The 27,163-nt window shown below is 38.7% G+C and overlaps 1 protein-coding gene across 1 annotated transcript in view; it reads left to right on the top strand.

Annotated features, from left to right (window-relative positions):
• The window catches only part of PCCA (propionyl-CoA carboxylase subunit alpha), a 260,731-nt gene that overhangs the window by 16,203 nt on the left and 217,365 nt on the right, over positions 1-27,163 (top strand). The window contains exons 5-6 of the mRNA XM_072347043.1: positions 19,873-19,986; positions 21,458-21,511. Of these exons, the coding sequence (XP_072203144.1) occupies positions 19,873-19,986; positions 21,458-21,511 (168 nt within the window). The remainder of the gene's footprint in view (positions 1-19,872; positions 19,987-21,457; positions 21,512-27,163) is intronic.

The following is a 27,163-nucleotide window of genomic DNA, read 5'->3' as shown; positions in this document are numbered from 1 at the left end:
TTACCAAGCTAATTTATTTGAAGATCCAATATACAGATTAATTTCTTGGAGGAAATGGTTGGCCTTACAGTGGTACGATACAGGAGTTTGGTCACAAGCTAGCTGTGATTTGAATGCTCAAGTGTTTACTGCTGTGGAGATTGTATCTGTGGTTCTGTGGGTACTGATATCTGCCTAGGGTGAAGTGATTGATGCTGTATACATGTTGTTGTTGTCTGCATCTTAGCTATTATGGATTAGGTCCAGTTTGGTACTGTTGACTTGGTGCTCATTAGTGGTGGTGTGATGTGTTTGTTGAACTGCATATTTTGAGTTTTGCCTGGAAGATAATCTCATAACTGTCCTCACACTTGTACTTAAATGCTGATGTATGCTTGTCTGAAGCTTCGGTAGTTGCTAGCTTGCATGGTTTTGCCTTTCTGGGTGTTTTTTTTTGACCTTGTGCTGCTTCAGTGCATTGAATGTTCCAGACACCTTATTTGTCAAGTTAATGTTTGCTTCTGATTTAGTATGCTAAAATATTTCAGTAGAATGTCTGATAGATTCTAGAGCCTTTTGTCGGAAGGAAGATGAGTTTGGAGCAGGTCAGCCATCAGTTAAACTGACTTTTGCTGCTGTGCTGTCTGCAGGACTCTGACCTGTTTGGAGAGATGTACCTCAGCCTTAGAATCCTGGCAAACAGGCTGAGCAGGGCTGAAGCCACTTGAAGCTCTGAGACTGTATGGCTTTTTTTTTTGCTGGTGATTGAAGGAATGGCAAGCAGCTCCTTCTTTTATAACCAGCATGGCTTGATGACACTGCTTGAAACTGGGAGCTCTGTATCAGTGGCTCCTGCTGCCATAATGCTGGCTCAGACCTACTGCCTATTGCAGTGAATTGCTGTCCAAAAGTCTGTTGGTGTGTACCTGTTCTTGTGCATTTTGTTTGTGCTGATCCTTGGTTCTTACCAGAGATGGTGGTGGCAAGTACAGTATTTTTTGTATTGTTTTTTATTTTTATTGTTTTAACGAAGATAAACAATGTCAGCATGACCAAAATAGCTATGCTGTGTTCCTCTCTGATAGAAACTAGTGGAGAGGTGTGTGATACTCTGCTGCCTCACCTCCTTGGAGCTCCCTCCCCCCTCATTTTGAGGCTCTTTGAGTGTCCTGTCTTCTTCCTTCACCTAGGCCTTCAGCAGCAACTTTTTTCACTGAGCTCCTTCACTTCAGCTGCTTCTGTGGTTTCTATTGTCCTAGCTGTGCAATTTGCTATCAGCTGAGGTTGTGTGCATTCAAGTATGATCTCTTTCCAAGCACAGTACATAAGCAGTGCTGTTTAGTAATCTTATTTCTTATCTGTGTGGGTATAATAAGTAGTTAGCAGGCCTTAGGCTGAATTTCCCTTTACTGTCAGGGCTCACAGGCAGAGATAAACCCAAGGCAGTATTTGTGAATAGCTTTCAGAAGTGCTTGGGGAATAGCTGGTTTGAAATTACAGTGTATACAAAGAATAATTCTTTTGCATTCTTACTTTTCCATCTTCTGTGTACCTGATGTTTCTGTTGGCACTAGTATATGTGCAGTCCTTTTGGTAAATGGATCCAGGCTGCTTATCTGTCCCAAAAGAGTGCAAAGAAAAGCAGATCAGTAAACTGATATGACTCACTGCATGGCTTCATGAGTGCTATGGTTAATGCTATCTGAACACATGGTTGGGACCAGCAGAAGGGAGACTACCTGCTCCCACTAGTCTTTTGTGAGACATTATGAATTACTGATGTAAGGCACTGTGAGCCTATATCCATGATACCTGTTGTGGGACTGTGTGAAGAACTGGATTAGGAAGTAGAGCAGTCTTTAAAGGTCCTTGTGTGAATGTATATATCACTGTTTTAATTGGTACTGTGGCTTTAGGTTATACATGTTCTCATAAAGTATCTTTCTTTCATTTGTTTGCTTGCAGTAAGACAACATTGTAACTTTAAGAGTTTAAGATGCTCTTTCTTTTACCTATTACTAAATTCTAAGTAGTAACTACAGTCATTTGCCATTTGTTTCAAATGCACATGGTGATGTGATGTGGTGATTTTTGTTTCTTGCCTGTAAAAGACCTTTTAGTATCAAGCGATGTAGAACTTCTCTAGTGAAATGTTTTTTCATATCTCGGCTCACTTGAGCAGTGAAAACCACGTATGTCATAATATTTAGTTTTGTACTCGTCTCTTAATGTCTGGCTAAAACTGAATATTTTAGGTCAGTATAGTCATCCTTGAAGCTTGAGTTTGGATCTTCATCAGGAATCGATAGAGCAATGCTTCTAAATGACAATATCAGTAATAGGTGTTTGAAATTGCTTCCAAAAAGGAGGTTTGTATAACAGCTTGAGGTCTATTTTGTTTTAAATCAAAGCTACAAATACACGCAAAAACACAAAACCAAAACCACTCATTCATGTACCTTTTCCAGCTTGTCTCCATCTTGCTGTACTAACTTTGAGTTTAAAAGTATGGATTTGATGTGTAGAATTGCATTAGTTCTTCTGGCTTCTTTGTAGCTAGTGTTTAATATTGTCTCGTTGAATAGTAACATACAGACCTTGTAAGGTAAGACGTTGATAGTTGTTAATGTGCAACTTTTTTGTAGTGTGGGCTCTTTGCACTCTTGCAACACAGTTTGGGACAGCTTGTCATCTCCCTTGTTGCTTTCTGTGGTAAAGGAACATGAATTACTGGGAAGCATGTCTTTAAGACTGACTTGTGATAACTTTGTTCTCACCCATTTTATTCCATGCATAGCTTCCTTAAAGCATTGATTGAGAAGCAACTACAGGTTGAGCGTGGTGCTGATGGTACCTGTTGGGGCAGTGGATGATAATACTCTGAAAGGAGGGAATGGGAAGGGAGGAGGATGCAGTTGTTCACATCCTTTCTTCCACATGAATCATCTGAGATGCCTGACTGAAGTTGATATGTACTCTTCTTTTATGGTATTTGAGATCTTTTTTTTCTTCTTCCCAATAACATAAAAGTCCTGGTCTACAGGTAGTGCTTATCCTAGGAAACCTCTTATGAAATCAGTTATTTTGTGTCCCTTTCCCATTGTATTTTCTTTGTAATACTAGATTATAATCAGGGGGCCACAGCTCTTTAAGTGCACACAGCGGTTGTTGCAGTGAACACACATGGAGGTCGGGTCCCACAGTAACACAACTGTTTGAGAATGGCTCCCTGCAGGAGAGGAATGTGAATGGAAGCTGAGGCAACTGTGTTGAATTGCATGCTGGTAAGATCCCACTGAGTATTGTGGGGTATTGGCATGAGGCCAATGAATGCAGTTAGTTTGTGGTGTTGCATTGAGAGCAGGTGTGACTAGGTGATCTTCCAGACCATGTTGGTTGGCACTTCTTTTGACAGTCTTTTCTTAGTATGTTACAGCTGCTTGCTTAAGGATCAAGTGACTTGCCAAACTATGGATATTGTGATGTCTTCCCTACTTGGCAGGCGTTGTCTCCTGAGAATTAAAAGAAAGGTAAAGGGAAGTGGTCTCAAACAGTGTATTACTTTTCCAGCTCCTTGGTATTTGGTCTACTCATTTCTAGTGTTTTGTGATGTTCTATAGTAGAGGTTCTGAAGGATACTCTTAAATGACATTTATTAAGATCTGTTCATATCTAATATGGCCAATGAATAAAAATCTGTATGCTTCAGTACTGACTTAAATCAAACATTCAATTACTTAGCAGCACAGATATCTGAGACTACCATTTCTTTTAGGAGTTAACTTCCTCCATTGACTTAAAATGCTGGCGTAACATAAATAGGTAGCTTGAATAAAGCTTTCCTTCATCGACTTTTGTGAATAGAACCTTCATTCTCATAGAGAAATTGTTTTGTCTTAATATGGATATGTAAATGTTAGTTGGTAATTCTGATCTTATTTCTCTGTGCTTTGCACACCGTGTCCCATAACATCCTTGTAAATAAGCTTAGGAAGTGTGTGGTGGATTGACAACTGGCTGACTGACAGAGCTTGGGGGGTTGTGATTAGCAGGGCAGAGACCAGTTGGAGGCCTGTAGCTAATGGTGTTCCCCAGCAATTGGTGCTGGGTCCAGTCTTCATCAGTGACTCGGATGAAGGGATAGAATGCACATTCAGCAAGTTTGCTGATGACAGAAGCTGGGAGGAGAGGCTGACACACCAGAAGGCAGTGCTGCCATTTAGTGAGAGCTGGGCATAAAGGAACCTGATAAGATTCAACAAAGGCAAGTGTGGAGTCCTACACCTGGGGAGGAATAACTGCACGCATCAGTACAGGTTAGGGGCTGACCTGCTGGAGAGAAGCTCTGCAGAAAAGATCTTAGGTGTCCTGGTGGACAGCTGGTTGGCCATAAGCCAGCAGTGTTCCCCTATGGCCAAGAAGGCCACTGGCACTGGGGCACATTAAAAAGAGCATGGCCAGCAGGTCTAGAGAGGTGATCCTCCCCCTCTACTCTGCCCTGGTGAAGCTGTGTCTGGAGTACTGTGTCAAGTTCTGTGCTCCCTAGTTCAAAGAAGATGGAACTTCTGGAGAGGTCCCGGTGAAGAGCCACAAAGATGAGGAGCCTGGAGCATCTCCCTTATGAGGAAAGGCTGAGAGACCCAGAACTGTTCAGCCTGTAGAAGAGAAGACTGAGAGGGGATCTTATCAATGTTTGTAATCAGACTGGAATCAATTCAGTGGGACCAGGCTCTTTCTGGTGGCACCCAGCAACATGACAAGGGGCAATGGACACAGACTGGAACATAGGAGGTTCCATCTCAACATGTAGAACTTCTTTACTTTGATTTGTGACAGAGCACTGGAACAGGCTGCCTGGAGAGGTTGTGGAGTCTCCTTCCTTGGAGACAGTCAAAACCCTCCTGGATGCTTTCCTATGTATCAGGGAAGTTGGACTAAAGGTGCCTTCCAACCTCTGTGGCTTTTTTTGGTTCCGAGTGTGTGGCGAAGAGTCTAGTTTTGTGAATTCAGGAGGGTTTTCCTGAGCTGTAGCCAGACCCTGCTGGGAATCCATCGAACTGAGGTAGTCTGCATTTAGCAAGAAATCAGAGATGCTTGAAACTTGTGTAGTACAATTTCTTTCAAACAAAATATCAAGTTGATGCTTGTCCATTTGCATGTACTACCAGCGCTGAATTTCCAAAGGGTACTTCAGGAGCAATATCAGTTAGATATTATGGACTGGTTATTATATTCCCTGCAGAAGCTGTCCTGTGACCTTATTGCTTCCGTATTAAACTCTGTTGTAAGTGTGAAGGAAAAGCAGCTTTGAGCAGATGAACATATGTTAATCATTAATTTGCAACTGCTGGCAAGATGAATATTTAAAAGTACATGGAAGAAGTGTAGATGTGGTCATCCATGTTGAGAGCTGTAACAAATGCTTGGTACTATTCCTTGAGGCTGGGAGTAGGAGCAGGGTAGTGGAGTCCTCACAAGTAAGGAGGAATTCTGCGGTTGGGTTGCTGAATTGCAGGAAGGAGGGGAGCTACTGCAGGCTTGAGGAGGACAAACACTGGCAGGTTCTTTTGCATGCAACCTGTGGAGCCAAAAGCCTAACCATAGTACTCTAACTCTAACAACCCTCTGCTAAATCATATCCCTGAGCACCACATCCAAAGGGCTCTTAAACACATCCAGGGACAGCAATTCAAACACCTCCCTGGGAAGCCTATTCCAGTACCTAACTACCCTTTCTGTAAAGAAGTGTTTCCTAATATCCAACCTAAACTTGCCCTGGCACAACTTGAGGCCATTTCCCCTCCTGGCGACTTAGCGAGGGAGTTTATCCTGGAGCAGAGGTAGCAGAAAATGTACAGGGTGTGAGATGGCTGCCTTCAGGGCTGCATCTTGCCACTCCTCCGAATTCTTTTGTTGTTTGTTCTTGTAGGCTTTTCTGCAACATAGCAAAGGTGGTTACATTATCTGGTTAATGTTTGTGGCCTGTGGGGGTGAGAAGTTGAAACTTGGAATATATGAGAAGCTAATCAGGGTACAGTTTTCAGCGTGAAAGAAACCCAAACAAGCAAAAAATCCAGTAGCAACAAGAAAACCAACCCAGCTCATCTTCCTTAGTACTGCTTGCTTGTGCATTTTTAGTGGCTGAAAATCTTGTTTGCAGAAGAGACGAGGCTGTTGTTGAGGAATGGCTTGTAGACACTGTTGCTGGATAGGGCCAAATCACAGTGTCCTGCGTCTTCCCTTTCATAAAGGAAAGGAGTGTAACATGGAAAACAGCTGTGTTTGGGCAGTCCCAATGCTTGCCTTGCTGACCTGCTGCATTGACTTTTGAAGGAACTGCTGTTGCTTTTTTCTCTTACGCTTGCAGCAAGGTACTTCTTTTCTTATAACTTTAGCCAGATTGAAGCTTGGAACTTTTTATGTGTGTGGTTGTGTTTTATGTATTTATTTGTGTTCTTTGTGTACCTTGTTGAATGTACAATGCCCCTTCTGTGGTTCTAATAAAAGGCTGTAACTTTAAATATCGCTTCCCTCTATGTATAAAGCATGAGTACATGAGTATAATGTGGTATAATGAGTATAATGTGGGGGAGACTTATAGCTCTATGAATATTTCTTAAAGGCAATACTTGGATTTTAATATTGAATCCCATTCTGTCTTACAATGCAGTTACAGTAGAAGTGTATCTTGTATCTGCTGAATGTTCTGAAGGATTTTTACAGTCAGCCTTGAATACGGGTTAAGCTGAGCTTCAAATTATTCTGTGTGGTTTTTTTCCCCCCAGTGTATTGGAAGCTCAAGACTGACAGGGGAACTTGCAGGCTGGGAGCTCTGTGGTACTGATATTTGTTGACAGCAGTTTCTTATCTATTTTTTTCCTTCTTTTCTATGAGAGGAAATATCATAATTCTGCCACAGGGTAACTTCAGTAACTTCACAGAAAAAAGGTGTTTTTTTAATGGATGGTCTTTCTTAGTGGATTCAGCAAGTGTTTTCCCCCGGTTCTAGAACTTGCTTCTGTACGAATCCTTTTTGCAGGTAATTTTCTTTTATAAGTTAGCCGACAAAAACAAGAATGTATGTTCATTGTGTGAGTTCTATAAGTTGTTTACTTTTTAATTAGGCAAGTGAAACTGAATAAGTAGCATGGCAATGTTAAAAGGTTTTTATAAAATAACCATCATAGTTCTAACACGTGGAAATTTAAACAAAGTTTTTGCTTTGAAGATATGCCTTTTTAAGGAAGTCTTCATGTACTAGAATGTCTCTGATTTCCATCAGCTGAACTAAAGCATACAGTCACTGTTAGCTTTCTGCCCTCCAAAGGTTTCTCGGGGTAGAGCTGACATGTTAACTGGCATTCTAAATTCACTTTGGTAGGCAGGCATGCCTATGTTTTCTTTGTGCCAGTGTTTCCACATTTCCACAAAATCAAATTTCTTCTTTGAATTTTACAAATTCAAGCAGTTAAGTCAATGGTGACCTTGTCAAAGTGCAAATTATATGCTCTTTAAGAAATAACTGTACTAAGACTGGGATGAAGGAGGCAGTTTCTGTTCTTAAGGTAGAGACAAACACACTTCCATAGTAAGTTTATTAGTGAGCAACTTTTCTAGAGCTTGCTGGTCTGATTTTCTTCAAGAGTTCTGTTTCTGTAATATTAGTGTTGTCCCCATCTAGTGGCCTTTCTCTAAATCTAGGAATGAAAACACAGGTTGCATCCAAAGGGGGGAAAAAAAGCCATCTTGCTCATAATTTTCTTACTTGATGTACTAGGCATGATAGATTCTATGGTTCTTTGTTGTTATTTGTTGCCCACAAATGTGCTGTTTTAACTTTCTGGGCCAAGTTGTGCCAGAGAGGTGAGGAAACTTGAGTGGGCAGGCAGTTGCTGGTTGCAGCACCAAGGTAACTGGGGTAGATGCCTGTATCATCAGTGCTTGGAAGAGCACTCTATGGCTCTGACTTATGTTGCCTGTTGATTTCTCTTCAGTCAGAAAAATAAAATGGGATGTTAGAACACTTGATTTTGTAGTAATTATTTTTACTCAGAGGGTGGTGAGGCAGAAGTTGCCCAGAAAAGCTATGGATGGCCCTGTCCCTAAAGGCGTTCAAGGCCAGGTTTAGAAGTAGGAGAGAAGGCTGCCTAATCTGAGAAAGCAGCTCTTACCAGATCTTTGTGTTATTACTTAATAAATTGTCCTTTCTGATTGACTACTTGAGCAGGAAAGTTGCATCTATGAATATCTGCTGTCTGTTACAGGAAAAAAAACAATCTTTGCTTATGGCCACGAGTTTCAAAGCTAGCGTTGCTTCTTTCAGAGCTCTGAAAGCATTTGTATTGTTTCAGCAGAGTATCCTTAAATTAAAAATGAACCCTGAAACTTCATAGGTTTATTCTTAAAAACAAACCAACAAACAACTTACTGGTTTTCCTCTTGCCCACCAAATGACCTAATTTATTTTCTCTTGACTTCTCAAGATGAACAGTTTTGCTTTAAGCACGTCCTTTTCTGCCATCATATATACATGTATTCGTATATTTTACTACATGACATTTACTGCATTGAAGCAAAGAGCCAGCAAAATGCATGAAAATCCCAGAGCTGCATCTTACTCAGGTGGCCTGCTGTTTGAAATACGACTCCTGGTGTGTATTGTACTCTTAGCCCTAGGATTCAATAATGAGATTGAGTGGTATCTTGTGTGAGCACTTCTGGATGATTGACAGTGAGGTGATGTGAATCATCATTTATCAGGATATTATCATGCCTACCCTTGATAATTTCTCCCTGCTGTCTGGGGAGGTGGTGAAGACAGATAGGACTTTGTGATGTCAAAGTAATTAGTGTGTGTTGGTTTCCAGCTGAACAAACTGGAAGCTAATGATCAGGTAAATGAAGATGAAATGCATTAGTGTAAGAATGAAGGTGCAAGGACCTTGGGGAAGAGCTTATCAAAATTTCATGGGGGCTATTTGAATATTTGACAATTTATTTTGCAGTTGCAAGCAATATTTAAAACTACTGAAGGATACTTGGGCAACAGCCTATTTACGTGTCCTTTGCTGATATCTCTTCTAGTGAGAGGGTCAGCTCTAGTGTTGAGGACATCAGACTGTCCTGATCTAAAGACCAGGATCTCCTTGTGACTTGAGTAAAATCTAGATAGTGAATTAATTTCCAGGTAATAATGGCAATGATGTTAAGATTGGAAAGGCTGGAGTTTTGTGATGTTCTCTTTCCTCCTATTTAAAGAGGGAGGATAACGATGACGAGGTTTTCATGTTGCTGATCCATGATTAACTCTTTCAAATTCTGAAAGTATTTTGGGATTTCTTGTATGTGCATTAGTATGTCAGGATATGGACTTCATAATGTAATTGGCAATGCTGCAGCAGGTTCTTGACGCTGTTTCTTGATGCAAGGTTTGAAAAGGCTGTGGATTATTGCTGAAAGAAGAGAACAACCCTATGTGTAGTTGCGTACAGCTGCAGTGATATTTTAAGTGGTGCTTTATGCACGTGATGAGGAGAGTGTAATTCTTTCCTGATACTGAGCATAACCAGCAGCAAGTGTTCTGCAGGCCTCTGTGTAGTTAGCTTTATCACTGTTTTTACTTACTGCAAATTTTAATTAAATGATTGAGAAACTGTTTCACATGCTTGCTTTTCAGCAATTAAAATGTTAATTTACTTACCGATATTTATCAATACTCTTGTAGCTGTCAATATGCCACTCTCCTGGGTACTTCCAAGAATAACATACCTGTGGCATTGGGTAAAGCTGTGTAATGAAAACCTCTTTAACTGCTCTTTAGGCTAGCTTCATGTGTGCAGCTTTCTTCTCTTTATTTCAGTTTAAGTTCTTTTTCTGCCTCTTATTTGGTGAAAGTGAGTGGGCTAGAATCCCTGTCAGGAATTTGTCTGTATTAATATGGCTCATCAGAGACATTATACTTAATTGGAGAGCCTGCGGTATAGTTGCAGGAGACTGAAGGGAATTATTTAGCATTAGCATGGCTCGTCTGGGAGTTGTGCGCTAATCAAGGAGCTTGTGTGTTAACTGTAGGGATGATGGGAGTTATGACGATTATGACATATGAGCGTGTCTGTATGAGAACTGGACAGGCAATGAGTTAATCAAGAAATACATTAAATGGCTCCCATGCTGCTTCATTATAACTCTGCAGAGTGTCTGTCAGATTGCGTACTTTGATGGGGGAAAGAATAAAATCCAATAAATAAATGTCTGCTCTGGTAAAGTAAATACCATTTCTCAACTACAAAACAACACCTTTTCCTCATATTTTTGAAGCTGATGCTTTAGAATGTTGTGTTGAAAAGAAATAAGTGAACAGTTAGACTGAAAAATGCATTGAAATGCCTCTCCGTTCCCTTTGTGTTTTCTTAAGCACGTGCTTTCAGAATTATTTCTTCCTTAAGACATTCCAAACATCTGGTTAGATGTTGTAGAGACTTATGTAATTAAAAACAAATTTTACACTTGCATCTGTAAATGTGAGCAATTAGCTTTAAAAACACATAAATACTAATTGTTTTCTGCCATCAGGGTGATTCAAACCTTGGAAACAAAAAACAAAACAGAAACTGACCTTATACTGTAATGCATGTTTGCAGTCCTGGTAAACTCAGCACAGTTAGAGGCATCCATTTCATATCTGTCATGAAGTAATTGGTTAGGCTGGAAAGGAAATCCATTTTTAGTGGGGTTGAAAGTGATAAACTCAGTTAACAAAAAAGAAAGTTGCATGAACCTGCAAACCAACTGGATTACATCTGTAGGCAAACTCATCCCAGAGCTGCTGGCCAGGTGAGCATCTGCACTTTTCCTGCTATTGTCAGCACTGTCAGATTTAATAAAACTTCCGAACAAACTGTGACCTTCATGTATTAACTTAATTAAAGCAGTATCATGGCTAGTACCCAAAGTGTTAACCTGTGGGAGGTGGTTATTGAAATCCATTATCTGTGGAGTCAGTATTAGTGGTCAGCAGCATCAGAAGTAAAACTGCAAGTCAGGCCCTCCCTTGGGTGCTGTGAGCTCAGCAGGCTAAACTGTCAAAGCTTCTTAAAGGACTGATAGTTAAACCCCCTGGAGTTATAGGTAAACCAATCATTTGCTGTCAGCAGGAAATATGACTTTATTTAGCAGGTTGGAGGGAGAAAAAAAATGCTAACAGGAAAGAGGATTTAGACAGAAGCGTCCTGTGAGTGTGTGCTGTTGTGCTATATAGATTCCATGCGACTTGGATTGATTTTCTTAATTTCAGGCTTTTTAACAACAGGAAATAATTAATGTAGAAACTTACCCCAGTGTCATATAAAACTATACATGTGCTTGAGCATTTCTGTTGGACTTATAAACTTTATTCTTCACTTAGAATATGGTTCATTTTAAAGAAAGTTACAAGTAAACAGTTCTCAATGTGTAGAGATTGGTTACTCCTTTTCTTTGGTTCTGTGTAGCTGTTGTCTGCATGTAACTCGATCTCTTTTTAACCACAATGAGTACATTTAACATTAACCAAATGTATTATGTAGAATAATGTTTATTAAGCTATTATAGAAAATAATTATATAGGACTATTATATAGAGGAATTTGTTAATTATATGCATACGGGCTGCAAGTATATGATACTGTAATTGAATTAGTCTAATAGGGATACTTCTCATATTTTCTAGTTCTTAATTCTGTTTCCAAAATTTAAGATTGATAACATTTTACTTCTTCCTACTTAAATCCTGGAAGTGATAGCATGCTGTGGAAGAGTGTGAGGTAGATGTAAGAGATTCGATGCTTTTTTGCTATAGCTCTGCTTACTGGACAGGAGCAACGCTTAAGCTCTTGGTGGGGGTTAGCATTATAGTGGCTTGTGAATAGTGCTCTCTTATATATCAAGACCTATTACCTCAGTACAGTAAACTGTTTTTAGGCTGTTGAATGTGCTGAAATAATGTCATAGGATAATTGGGATATGGTAGAGGATAACTTTGTCCTTGATTTACCTTCAAATGGTGAAGCATGCATAAGAAATCATCTGAGAAAATGGAATTGTCAGGGAAACTTAAATATGAATTGAAGTCTTTCTCAGAGTTGTGCTAAAACAAAGTCTCCTATTAGGTCTATACAGGTTTTGCCCATTCCTGCCCTTACCATAGGTTGTGCACAATCTTTACAGCTTTGATAAGCCAACTGCTTGTCTATAGACACAGCACAGAAAAAATACTTCGAGTATACTGCTGTCCACTTCCTCACTGACTTTGTGATATATGGATACCGTGCTCAGCATTGTGGAATATAAACATTGGATGGAATGGAGGTTGGTACAATCATCTAATGAACAGTGGTTGATGACCATCTGCGAATCTTATGTAATCTTATTTCCATCTAGCAGTCAACTCTGGAACGCGTCATGATGTAACTTAATTCTGCTGACTTGTTTTATTTTGTTTTTGCTTTCCTTTGGAAGTTCTGAGCTCTGCTTGCTATCAGTTTTCATCCTCCCTTACAAAATAGGTTTTTCCTGTGTAATACTTCTGTGTACTTGACTTCAGGGTCTTCTGTGATCACTCTTTCATATTCCTATGCAAAATTTGCTTAAGCTTTCTTTGAATAAAGGGTTGTGGACATTGACAGGCTTTGTTGATAAGCCTTTTAACTTAAGTAATGGCTATGAGTTTGCGGTGGGTGATGGTTTTATAACAAAGCGGTCTGTGTTCTCTTGCTGGGTCTATTATAACAGACTCAAGTGTCTGTCAAACAGTTCACATGGATTATGCTTCTGGAACTGGCAAAGATAGTAGCTTGCTAAAATAGGTTTGTTTTTTTTTAAAGGTAGGTCTATTCTGAGAAGTTACTTAAGCAGATTTCTTGGGATTCTGGCTTACTGTTTTCTATAAGCTTGCAGAAGAAAGCAGCATGCTTCATGGTTTTTCTCCATTACTCATGTTTTATAGTATTCATCTTGACACCTGTATTTTGGATTCTCAAAGCTGCCTTGTATTCTTTCAAAATAAGATTCTGAGAGTGGAAAACTTTGGACAGGTTTTACATTGAATAACTTCTAAGTTGTCCCGGAGTGCAAGGAGTCATTTTAACAGCGTCAGAAAAGTAATGTTTTTCTCTAATTCTATTGGAGAAGTAATGAAACGTAATTTTAAAGAAATAATTATGGAAATTCACACTAGTGGATTTTGTTAAAAATAAAAAATGCTCTACTTCTGCTCTACTAGGCTCCCCAGGGAGGTGGTTGAATCGCCATCCCTGGATGTGTTTAAGAGCCGTTTGGATGTGGTACTCAGGGATATGATTTAGCAGAGGTTTTTTTAGAGATGGGCTGCGGTTGGACTTGATGATCTTCAAGGTCTTTTCCAACCTGGGTAATTCTATGATTCTATGATTCTACTACCCTTACTGTATATGTGGAAGTAAACACTGTTTAGTTATGAGGAAAACGTTTTGTATTTTAGAGAATCTTTATTGAAAGTTCCGAGATATTCTACATTTATCTATGACATATTACTTGGGAGTCAAATAATTCATAGGAGAAGACACTTCATGTCTGGTTTTATATTAAGTTTTAATTTCTCTGCACCCAAAGTATTTCTGAAAGGACCAAATTGTGCTCTTCTGTCCCCTTTGATTCTTTCATTGCATTGGATCCAAATATCATGTAGCTGCAAGATGGTTTGACTTGCTGATCTGACAAAAGGTTCATTTCCCTTCCACTCTGAGTATTTCTCTACTGGATCTGCTCAGGTGGTTAATCTACTAGCAGCGCTGTAATTGCTAGAGCTGAATGTGAAGGGGAGCTATGGATGGGACCATGCTTTGAGTGGCAACTTATATTTGCATAAAGTGAGGCTTTCCGTAAGATTTCATTCATATCTCAGTACATGGTTCATCTTAAGCCAGTATTTAGTCTACACTGTGAAGGGCTTTATTTACTACAGTGTCTGTACTTTGTATTTCTAATTTAATACTCCAAATAGTGTTCCAGAATGCGTTGCCTTGAGTGGTGCTAACGTCTATACTTTACAGTCATACTGCTTTTAAAAACTCTTGGGTAGTTGAAATACCAGGTAGCTGTGAATTTGACCTTGCTGTTTTTATTAGCTGTTATATCGACCCTAGGACTGGTTTCAGGGATCCCTCACTTTACCATCTTTAGCTTCTGGAAGCGACTTCTGCAGTCCATCTTTGCAGGTTGGTGAATTTGGACATTGGACAAGGGTTTCATCTGAATGGCTGTGTACTGTATTCTTCTATCTAAAGGACAGCTCTAAACTCAGTGTCCTAGATAGAATCATGCCGCTAAGACAGAACTCCAGAACCTACAGACAGGCTTGCAGGAAGATCTACTTACGCTGACCGTGAGCTGTTTTTAGCATAATTTTTTGTATAGTTTTTTTGAAATGCTGAGTTAAAATGTGGAAAATATGTGACATTTATGTGATTTATGGCTTTCACAGTTCTGCTTTTCAGGCAGTTAGAAATGCTTTCATTATTTCATTTTTAGGGTTAAATGCCATAATTGTGTGACAGGATTTCTTTGCAGTAGCGCTTCAAGGACTGTGAGTACCATAGACGTGCTATGTGCACAGATTTGTTGGATTCTTGACGTTTGTTTTAGAGTGAAGCTGTTAAAGATAGGTCTAAAAGTTGTGTATTTTTGACAAAGCAGTGAATTGGAACCTTTACTTGCTGCCATTTGATTTTTAAGTTAACTGTTCAGTGCCACAAGGTTTTTGTTCTGTTTTGTCTCCTGTTTGGCATTAGGATTGGAAAGATTTGAGGTTATTGCTTTTATTTCATTTTTTGCTGCCCTTACAAAAGGTTTACTCTTTAGCCTTATCTTGTGGGTTGAGCTAATTGTGGTTTGTCTTGCTGAGTGGCGTTATGCATTTTGGGTCAATTACGTGAATCTACTTATAACAGCAGTGGTTGTTGCAATGTGTAATATTGGTTTGATCTACAAAAGGGTGTGTTTCGTTAGATTTTTTTTTTGCCTAAACAATGCTTGAGATCCTATTTAATGTACCAAATATTTATTCTTCTTTGCTTTAATTGCGTCTTAGATTTGATTAGCATTGCATGTAAGTGTGTATAACAGTTTCCTTGTCTATGAATCGTGGAACAGCACAGAAGAATTGGAGGAGATGCATCCTGTAACTTAAATCTGTCTCTGCTGTATGAATTATCCACTTGTATTGAGGCTTGGGGGTGTGTAACCCTAACCCTATCCTGAAAACCTGGGATATCATGAAGTCCCAGACATTCTTCTTCCTTAGCGATGAAGGGGTGAGAGAGAGAGAGAGAGAGAGAGAGAGTGTGTGTGTGTGTGTGTGTGTGTGTGTGTCTGTATGTGTTAATTAGGTATTTACACTGAAGTAAATGGCATCTGTCACACGGTAAATATCAGAAACTGCTGAAGTGTATAAAATCATCTGTGAAAACTGTGCAGGCGGTATCAAGCACTTTGTTAGGAAACACGTGTAGATATCTTTGTTCTTCTACTGGCTCATGTGAAAATCAGCTTTGTTTCTTGTAATTAATAGATGAGAGTCATTATAAAGCAAACTGGGGGGGATGGGTATGAAGAACTTTTTTTCATGAATCATATCCTTAAGGAAGTAACAAACTCTGGAGTTCCCGAATAATTATAATGCTAAGAATCTGTAAATTATCCTAGCATCTTTCATTATTTATGTCAGTGCTTTGCCTTAGCATTGTGTCGTTCATACACGCATATTCTTGTTTCTATTTCCATACCAAAATACCTTCTTTTGTTGTGAATGCTGGGAGTATGTGTACTTATGTGTAGTACATGTTTAGGTAACAATCTGAAGCAACTGGATGACTGTTGGTAAAGGTTACATTAATCCTACTGCATTAAACAACGTCTCTAGGAGTGCTATGTGTATTTTAGCTACTAAACTATTAGTTTTTATCTCTAAATGATTATTTGAGGTACGGATTTCATGAGAAGGGTGCTTCACTAGTTTCAGAGTATGTCTGGGGAAGAGAATGTGCTACTGTGAAATGAATACACGTGCCACTCTCCAGGGTAAATGAGTGCTAATGTAGTTTTGGTAATTTGGGTACTCACTAGCTCTAGTTCAGTGCAGTCCTTCTGAATTGGGTCATCTCCTGCAAAGGGCTGGTACTCGGGTGTTTATATCCAATGTTTTGGGTTCTGGGATATGATATCAAAACCCATGCACCGTTTCTGGTTTATAAATCCTGCTGTTATACTGAAACAATGTCCAAAAACCTACCAATGGCTACCATTGTAACTTCATTTTAATTGCCACCCTGAGAGCTGCTGCTGCCTGGAACAGTGCTTGGAACCAGTCCTGGATGAAAATGGCTGGGTAATCACCATGACAAACTTTTTAGGTACCTATTTCCTAGAAACACAAAGAAACATGGTAGAATTAGTATTTTAGGTGCCTTTCTTGAACTTGCCTGGGAACTAAGTGGCCATTTTGGTGCACTTAGTTGAAGAGGATTGTTGAACTTGAGCTAGTTCTTGTTTCTCTAGGTGGTCATAAATTGTGCACTAAAATCACTGCTGCATTTCAAACTGTGGCCAATTGTTGTGTTTTTAGTCATATCGATGAACATTTGTTTAAAAGTATTTGTGCTACTAAAGAGTATTCTTTCTAATGAGTACTCTTGGATTCCTTCTTAAATTGAGATTATTAAGGCGTATTTGTCATAGAAGGAGAGCTGAGGAGTCTTCAGTATAGAGTGGATAGGTGTTCATTACAGGTTAGATTTTAGATTCCTAAAGGTGTAACAAATGATGAGTAGGTTTTGGTAAGCTTTTTGTCTTATACTGTAATAATGACACAAATAATTAGTCCTTATTAAATATATTTCCAATCTAAAAGATCAACAGAAGTTAAACTGCTCTCTATGGGACTAAGTTATGCCTTTAGTTCTTTGTGTTGTGTAATGTAGCAGGTCCTTGTAGTTGCTTGAAACATATCTTTTGAGGCACAGGTAGCCCAATATAACAAAAATTTACAGTATAAACAGTTTACTGCTTTTAGGTTTGTGTGCTTTTCCAACCTTTGTTGGTATCCATTCATGCTTGAGATTGTGTGATCAATTCTACTATTTATGAAAGGATTGTGTTTCTTTAGAAACCTCCTGGGACTTGTGTGAATTTAAGTCAAGTATTTAACCCTTGTTTGAAAATAAATACATTTCAAACTTGTAATGCTTGGAGAAACGGAGTTAATGGATTCTTTGGGCTGCCTAAAAATATTATGTTATTATAACTTAATTTACACCATAATTCTTCTCCGTGCAGAAAACTGAAGGATTCATCTGTCATTTAGACTCAAAAGATGGCTTTTGTAATGTTTAACTGTAATTATGGTGATTATAAAATAAATGAAATATATATTTAAAGATGGAAATCTTCATAAGGAGGTGACATCCAGTGTGAAATGAATCGTGCTTTCCAGGTTATAAGTGAACTGGTTTGATTATATTTCAAGTCAGTATGGAAGTTCCATAGAGCAGCTGCCATTGGAATCTGAAAATCTGGAGGTTTTGAACTAATGGGGAGAAACTAAGACTTATTTCTTGTCACAGCAAACTCTGCTTCATGCTGTGGCAGTGGTCAGATGAAGTGGTTGTAATATGGCTACAGTTTTGTTATGTTGGTGTGGTTATTAGGGTGCCTGCAAGGATAATTCAACGGTGAACTAGAGAAGATGCTAAAATCTTGTGGTAATGTGGATGGGGAGAAATAGAGTTACCAGATGGAAGAGGAGCACGGGGAGAAAAAGCAACAAAACGCTTGAAGAGGGGGAAGAGATGGCGGAGGAAAAGCACACAAAACTGTTTTGAGGAAATCTTATAAATCAGTGGTTTTACAATATCTGTTATGACTACTTCTGTGGTGTTAGTAGGACTGTTGGGGGGTGCAGGACCCTCTTCTCTAGATGCTTAAAAATAGCTAACTGTCATAGTTTAGTCCCTTATGTAAGGAAACGTTTGGTCCTGTAAAACACTCATGCTTAAGTATGCTTGTGTAAAAGAAATTGAATAACTAAAAACTTGAATCAGTCATATAAATAAAGGTATCTAAGGGCTGTACTGTTTCTTGTACTTAACACTCCAGGAAGGGTAGCAGACAGGGTTAATTCTGCTATCATTTAATCAAATGCTGAATTATTAACTTAATTTGTCAAGGTGCTTTATTATAAAGCATTAAAATCCTGCTGCATGGTGCTAGTGATTAGGGTTTTGGGTTTTGCTTTGTTTATAACGTGAAGCAAATGCTGTCATAATAAAATAAGAGCCATTATCTCTTCAAAGAAACTATAATAACTAAAATGTGAAATGTGGAGATTCTAGATGGTTTTGTGCTCTTGGAGCTGCTGAATTGGCTGTGTATTTGTGTGTCTATTTAAGAGCTGCTCCCAGAAGAGTGCTAGAAATTTGGTGGCAAGTTGATGTTTCTTTCTGGTGTTGGGATTAACATTTTTTGCAAAGCGTAGAAAAACTCAATAGATATGAAGAATAAGGCTGAACGTTCACAAGTGACTTAATAGATGCGATTTTTCTTATAAGTTACCTGATTATTTCTCATTGTGCTGTTCAAAATTGCTTGACAGTTTCTAGATACCTTTTTTTTCCTGGCTTTGACATTTTTTTTCTGGATGAACCAATAGCGTGTAGGGACTACAGTGCTCCCAAACTTTAATATATTATACTGACGACCTTTGTGCTACTTGTGAATAAAATCGCTGTTTGTAAACAGAAAAGTATTTGAAACGTCATGTATGTTAAATTCACTTTATGGAAGGATGCTGCTTCCAATATAGTCTGTTTAGCATGCTGAAGATGATATAAAATATTCATAAAATGACAGGTTTAAAATTGGTAAGCAGTGAAATGACAACCTGTATAGTGACAAGTCTTACTAATGTATAGCTATACAGATCTTACACGGTTTAAACAGCGGCATGTTTCTTTTAAAAGCATCTTGGATGAGAGCTTACAAAGGGAAAACGAAATGAGAAAACTGATTTCTTTATTTGATTTTTGTGGATCCATGTGTATCGTAATTTATAAGGAAAAGTGTAGCTAAAACATGTTGAAGAACAATCTAAAAGTGTTGTAGCTTTAATTCACAAAGTGTTTGAATGAGTTCTGACTTGTTCGAAACCAGTTGTTGTTTCTGGTAAACTGTTCATCACTTCTTTTTGTATGGTTTAGATGTGACTACAAAAATGTTTGACAAATGCATATAAATTAGGATGCAGCGGATCAGGAATCAAACATGAGCCTGCTTAAATAATTCTCAAGATTTTCTGGTTCACGTGTAGTGATATTGAACTCTTTAGTCATAGGCTTTAATTTGTGCATGGTGCTGACCTGATGCTGTGCAGGGACACTCGCTGCATCCCTTCATTCAATTCACTCTAATTATCCCCAACTTCCTGGGGAGCCTGCTTAGAACTGGTCATGAATGTTTGTTATTAAGTATTAAGATATTAGACTACCCTGGTTACATGTAACAAAGTAGTTTTTAGTCTGAATTTACATATAGATGACCAGTATAGGAAGCTGAAATTAATTTGCCATGATTTGATTTTAGCCAAATTCAAAACAATACGTTGGAATAAAACATCTTGACAATGACGCTTAAGGTGGGAGTTAAATGAGATTTAATGTTATTGTCCGAGTTCTTGTATGTCAGTGTTGGTAATTTCAGCGTATGTTTTAGAGTGGTTATGGTATGTAAATTATCTTTGAAAGAATCACATTTGTGTGCGTGTTTCAGGATGACTGTAATTATTTTTTGCTGGGAGCATCTGTTAATGTGGAATATTCCTCCCCCTTAGGTTCACGTGAAAATGGCGGACGAAGCTGTCTGTGTTGGCCCAGCTCCCACCAGCAAAAGCTACCTCAACATGGACGCCATCATGGAAGTCATTAAGAAAACCAGGGCCCAAGCTGTGAGTCTGAATGAGTCTATCTGCTGCAGCTGTTTCATATATAGAAAGCAGAAAAGCCAGAGTTTGTATTTTTTTTTAAGGTGTGTGTGGAAGGGAGGAGGGGGGGAAGTGATTGAATATGCGATTCCAGTTAGTTCATGTCACATGAGTTAAATGTGTCCGAAATCGCTACTGGAAATCAAAGGCTTTGTAGCATCTGGCAGCACTGGTTGCTGATCCTGCAGGTGGCTGCTGGATTCAGCTTTCACACCAGGGAGCAGCTTCAGTTCATTTCCAAATTTGCTGAGGAAAAAAAAAAAATCCCAATTAGTTTTGAGCACTAACCCTTTATATGCCATAATGGCTTTTTGAGTGTTTTACAGAGTGTGTCCAAAGAAGGCTTTTGCTTAAACTTGGTTTGAAGTAGTTTTTGAATTATATACGTGTCTTATTTGTAAGAAGGTGCATTCTGTGATTACTTGTTTCAGATTGTTTACAGAGTGCACATCGGCCCATATTTACTTGTCTAATCTGTTCTGCTTTTCTCCCTCCAAATTGGCCTGAGATTCAAAGCTTAACAGAGATCGGTTGGAAAAACGAATGTGTAGTTGTGTTCACGAATCTAATGTTCTTTGTAATGTCAGTGAAACAGATGTATTATTCAGAGCTACTGCAAACAGCATTTATAAAGTAAAAATTGATGGCTGTGTTTGAGCAACACTGATTACCGTGGGATGGTTTGGAGCAACATTGTGATTTTCTTCAGAGAAGTTCTGGTGTGATGCTTCCAGGGCCCCAAAACTTCCCTTTAAAGAAAATGACTCTTGTGTCCTTCACTCCAAGTTTCTGAAAGTAGAATGCAGTTGCTTATCCTCATTAAAAGAGGGTAGTAGCTTATACTTTTCTACTTTATCTGTTGGAGTGTATTGAATCAAGAATCTCGTGAGTTGCAAAAAGCAAAGAAGGCAGCACTACAGTACAAGGTGTGTATTGGGGTGTGAATAACAAATTGGGCATTTAAGGATGTGTCACTTACACTAATGATATAGTAAATACTTTTCTCCAGCAAGAATGTCTAGAGGTAGGAGGCTTATGACTATGGACCTTACAACAACTGTTGTGATCAAAGCTAAAAAGTATTTAGAATGAAGAGTACTTTGTAGTCTTATTGAGAAGAGTATGTATGAGTACTGATGTAGAAGTCTGCAGTGATGTGAGTGTGGCAAAAGGGAGTAAAAAGAGAGGGAAAGTCTCTCAACTGAGTATATTAGTGTCTCTGTAAGCAGCATATTTCTCTGTAGTCAAGTAGGGAATACTTATTTCAGAAAACGCAGCTCAACCAGTGGGTTTGTACAGGACTCAGGACAGCCATTTCAACTAATTTAAATGCTTGGTGCTCAGTATCACCTTAATGTTATTTAGAAGGTGGTGGTAAATTTGTCTGGTTTCCAAGGTCAGTGAGCTTGAAAATTTCTTTGCTTTGTTTTTGAAGGTACACCCAGGATATGGATTTCTTTCAGAAAACAAAGAATTTGCCAGACGTTTGGTAAGTTATCTTTCCTTGCTTGGATGTGAAGGGTGAACTGGGTGGCATATTTTCATTTCCAGGTATTTGAGGAATCAAGGTACTCACTTAAGGTAGATTTGAATGGTACCCAAAGTACTTTGTACGTTTTCTCTGCATGTGGATTCCTTGCATTTCATGGGTTCTGTGCCTGTTGGTAAGAGCTGCACCAAGGATATAGAAGCCTCAGTGGTTTTGCTTTTTGTCTGTAATGTTTCTGCTTTCTATGTAAAGCTGAGTCACTGAAATGATCTAGGTTAAAACTGTTTGTTTCCAAGTAACTGTTTTGGTGACTTCTAGCACAGCTGGTGAACAGCTGTATCAGCAGCCCTGAAAAGGTGCTGAACTGCACTTTCAGAATGGGGATAGAAAGCTGTTTAAAACCCGGCTTCTGTGCTGGAACTCATGTATTGTAGAACTGCATCCTCTGAAAGGACCGAGGAGGTACTTCAAAAAGGTGCTGTTTTCCCTTCATGTTTGAATTTATATTTTTTTATTCACAGTCTCCTTAGTTCAGTGGGGTTTTTATGTATCACAGAAGCTGATATATGGCCCTCTTACTGATTTTCCCAAACCCATCCAATCATTATTTTTTTTTAAGAGACAGTAAGAGAAATTGGTTACTGTTTTTAAGAACACTTTTTATAGCTCAGGAGTGAAATGCAGATGAGGAATTTGCTTCTGTGAGGTCTCTTCTGTTCTTAGCAATTGTGAAGTAATTCTTGCTTCTGTGTTTTCCTACATCCCTTTTGGTTCAAGTTCTATTTAGTTGGTTCTTTGGTGTTAGATAATATCACCAACTCACCAAATAAAGCTATTTGGGAATTAAATTTCTAATTTTTTTTTGCTTCTTAGCAGCCATGCTTCTTTAGAACAAACAAACAAGAAAAAGCAATGTAGACTCTGTGTGCTTCTGATTGCTGGGTGGTGGTAGCGTTCTGTTAAACTTGAAAGGAATTTAAAGCACTTCACATTTGTCAAGTTTTACCCAATCTAGGACAATCTCTTACATGTTATATTCATATAGTTTAACGGTTTTTTCTCTGTGCTACAGAGGCTCTTTTTTTAAGGGAGGATTCCTGGTTTAATTTATAACAGTGTGTTCCTACTGGGTTGCAGCAGCATGGTAACTGGCTTTAGTTGGCAGTTCATTTCTGGGCTGGGCTGGGGGAGAAGAAACAGAAGTGCTAGATCATGCTATTATGTGGTATATTTTTGCTGCCAAACTTTGGAATTTGATAGTTATTACTCTGAACTGGGCACACTTCCTGGTAGTCTGGTTATTATTTAGTGATGTAAATTACAATGTTGTTGACATGCCAATCTGGAATGATTTTTATTTATTTATTTATTTGCGAGATTTTAAGTAGAAATGAAGGAAGAAGCAGCATTCCTGTAGATTCCCTCCCCCTTCCTTCTCATCTTTTCACTCAAATGCTTTAATATTGACCGCATTATTTCAGGAATTCACTAGAAACACTTTCAAATTTGGGTTGCTACAGTCTCAAAGTAGCTTCTAAATGCATTTCACGAACTTTATGGTCCCTAAAAATAGAATAAAACAAGCGAGTTCTGCTTTGCTTTCTCAAACATAGGATTTTAAGACTCAATTAAGTCATAACCATGCTTCCCTTCATGTCAGTGACTCTACAGTATCAAACCCCTAGTGAAAATTGGGGAGATGATCTGTCTTTATCATTGAGGACTAACATTTTTTCAGACAACTTGATTAACATGTTTAGGAGAAAAATTTTCCTGCTGTTTCTCTTCTTCATTAAAGCCTATAATAAATGTTAGAAAACTGTTGTGGGGTTGGCAAGGATGTGTTTTTGTTCCATTTTTTCCCTGTGCCTTGATTTGCATCCATGCCATTTGTTCTCTTTTGCTGGAAGTGCTGATGGACTTGTGAAACCTGTGTTTAATTCTTGGGGCATATCTGTACTTTTAAAACAAGGCTACCTAGATTGCGCAGTGGAAGGAAAGGCTAAGTGTTTTAAACTCACCGTTCTGTCTGTAAGAGTGTTAATGAGCTCAAAGTGAACCCTTGTCTTCAGGGTTCTGACATGGAGGGTCAGTTCACGTGTAATCCTACTGTGCATGATTTGAACAAAAATGCGTCTTTTTATTCCTTACTGCACAAACGTTCCTTGTAAAGGACTGGATTTGATACATTTGGAGTATTGAAAATGGCTATTCTTTATTTTTCTTCTCTATCCTTCATTTTGTTATTTTTAGAATGGGGGGAAAACACAAACATGTTGAGGATTTCAAGTAAATAATTAATTGGCTTCAAAACAAATGTTCTGAAGTGATGATGTGACTACCTGGCTTATTTGTCATAGTGATCCAATTAAAAAGTTGGTGCATTACCTTTTCAGGTATGTCTCTTCTGGTCACTGTTAAACTACAGTAAGGGATTCACTGCATTCGTATGAATGATGTATGTATTAAGGCTGTGGAGTCAAGTATGCAGTTGTTACTCGTAGTTTATGCATGCAACTGTATCTGAATATAAGCAGTATTTTTCTTCATGGAGTAACTGCGTATTACTGAGTATTGACATAAACCTAAAGGTGCAGTCAATCTGTTGCATACATTAGCAGGTTCTATTCTTAATCTCTCTTTTGAGAGGGCAGCTTGTTCTGTCATTTTATAGAAGAATTTGCTAGTGACCTCTGTATTCAAGTTATCTTGCTTCATGTTTCCCTTTATACAAAATTCATGCAGACCCTTTCTGAGAGGTTCTAACATGGTTGTTGTTTGCAGTAGGCCTTTGAAATTTGGCAAGGAGAAAGCCTTGAGACTAAAGATGAGCCTTTTTCTTAGCCTATTGTTGGATGATACAGTCATCTGAAATTGCTGTTTTCCTTTCCTTTGAATGCACAGAGCAGCTGAGGGGTACAGATGAGGGAGTGGGTGTACTGAGCCATCTCTTCATGTGCATGTTGAATACTTGGAATCCATGGTCCCTGTGGTACTTTCATCTCTTACCTGCCTGGGTAAAGAAGGGTGTGTGGGGGGGAAACAAGTGACAAAAAAACGTATGTGAGACTGGATTGGCCCAAGTGTTCATCCAGTTAGAGCATATCTCATGTTCCATCTGATGTGTTAGCATCAAGTAGGAGTCTTCTATAGTGGAAGTTATGTGTATTTCTGTATCATGGCAATGGGTTAGAAGCCTAAATTGTGGTGTGTGGCAACTCAGTGTTGCACTTATTTGTAATGGGATTGGTTTTCACCTTTTTAATTAAAGAAAAACAAAAATGAACTTCTCTTCCCTGCTGTCACAGAAGTCCCTTGGGAAGTCACAGGGTGGTGGTAGGGACACTATTCCCTTGCATAGTATGAAGAAATGTCAGTTTGCAGGATTTAAGTCAGTGTATATATATTTTATTTGGATATGAGAGTTCCTGCCTTCACAAATAATGCACTGTAATGTATTTTTTTTTCTCTCAGAGCCTATGCAATTTGTGTGTTGACAATGCTGTCTGACATATCTTCAAGCAAAAAAATTGCTGACTCTATGCTCTACCAGCCCCTTCCCCTAGCACCAATGGCCATACACGCAGTAGGGCAGAAGTATTCAATTTTGGAATAAGATATGGATCTTTCTGGAATACCTAGTGAAACCTTTTTCTACAAGTCTTTTGTGTCCCTTTAGCTGCCACTATTTGACAGGACTAAGAGGAGAACAAAGCAGCCAGCACTAGTTTTCTTGACCTTTGAAGCTAGATTAACATTCTTGGTGGAATTAAAAAACATAAATCAGTGTGTTATCTGAAATAAATGGCAAACAATGCACATAGAAGTGGTTAATCGCATGTTTGAAAATGGTTGTAGGCTTGTGTTGAAAAAGGTAAAACAGAGTGAAGTGTATCATCTTCAGTAAGTGGATGCAGGTCTAACCTGTAAGGAACTTTGTTTAGGTGGATCTGCAGCCCTAAAGAGTTAATTATGGAATCTCCACCTTTTACTGTGTGAATTCATAGTCACAGCAGCCCTTGAAATGCTCGTTTATGACATTATTATTTGTAAGTAAAATTGTGGGGTTGCTTTATTATGATTCAATGTACACTGCAGTTTTGGGAAGCATTAGGTGTGATTCATGCGCAGATCCCACATAAATTGCTGAATAAGAAGTCAATAAATAAGTGGTTAGCATTATTTGTGCTTTCTGATGGTGATGGTAAAAAAAACAAACAAACAAAAAACAAAACAAAAACCCAAAACAGACTTGAAAGCCTGATGTGAAGAAATCTCAGTTGAGAGGTTACATCTTTCGAGGAATGGAGTGGACAGAACTATTGATGTGGATCACTTATTCTGTCCTCCATTGCAAAGCGTTTCCAGGCCAGAGCAGTCCATGGTGGCTTATGGTGCACTAATGGAGTCTGCTAACCATAGGTGGCAAAGGTTGGGCAATGTTCTTGTCTCTTGTTCTTTGCCTCTTCAACAGCAGGTAACCAAGGTGCTCCCACAGCTGAAAAGGTCCTGTTCAGTTATCTGAACTCTACCTGCTTAGAAGCTTCCTGGTGTGAAAGTAGGAAGGCTCTCTTTTCTTTCGAGCCTTTTTGCCTAAAGTTTGCAGTCTTAAAGCTGCTTCTGTTGATATCCTGAATAAGCCTCTCTCAAACTGCCAAATACTGCTAGTGATATTCTTGGTCCAGGAAATATGATCCTGCATGACTTTTGAAATGATTTAGGGCTGTGCGTGCGATTAAAAAACATTAGTGATTTTTTGCATATCCAGACTATCATAAGCCATTTAATATTTCACATTAGATGTATTTCAACAGCACTCATTTCAACAGTGTGCTTACTAAGGTGTGTGGTTCTATGGATGAATGGATTTGTAAATAAAGAAAAAAAAGAATAATTTCCTTGATGTACAGTATCATTGCAGTAGCTCTTATTACTAATCTAAAACACTTTGTTCAGTAGTCTTTCTTTAAGTGATTTGAAATCTGGTTATGAGAATAAAAGATGCTTGCCCTTTTTCCACCACACACAGCTGTACGTGCCTGTATTTTTCCTCATTGCAATAACAGAAGGCTTGCAAAGCATAATGCTTTGCTGTTCTTTTATGTAGGTAACATTTTCTTTTCACTTTTTGTGTTTTTATTCTACTATTGATTTGCAATGTTGCAGACAAACTTGTCTGATTATGACAAATTCTGTTCATTCTGTTGTGAAGTGATTTGTTAATTTGTCCTATTTTGGTATAATTGATGTGAGTTGGTATGGCAACCTTGATAACGTGTTACAGGTCTGCTCCTTCTGTTTCTAAATCAGTATTAACTGTCCAATTGCTACCAGTGGAGTTAGACTGGACTCGACACTTCAACTCTTGACTGTTTTTTGAATAAGAATTCCTGTTGCTTTGCCACTTTTGTGGTAAGGCAGATGAAGCATTAGCTTAGAATTCAATGAAAGCCATACTTTCTTATTAATAACTGCTTCTGTTGTCTGCCTTCATTTTAAGAGCTAATTTACACTGCAATAAGGGATGATCTATGTTCAGTAGTCTTGCACAGCAAGATTGCATTGCCCTCTTGCCCTGACACTGGGCTCTGCTGAGAAGTCAGCTTCCATCTTCTTCACAGTCTTCCCTGTGGTATTTCTCCAGGCCCTCTC

This window comes from Excalfactoria chinensis, chromosome 1 (genome assembly GCF_039878825.1).
Source record: "Excalfactoria chinensis isolate bCotChi1 chromosome 1, bCotChi1.hap2, whole genome shotgun sequence".
NCBI classification, from domain to species: Eukaryota; Metazoa; Chordata; class Aves; order Galliformes; family Phasianidae; genus Excalfactoria; species Excalfactoria chinensis.
The sequence above is the reverse complement of the archived record's forward strand: the minus strand, read 5'-3'. Positions and strand labels throughout refer to the sequence as shown.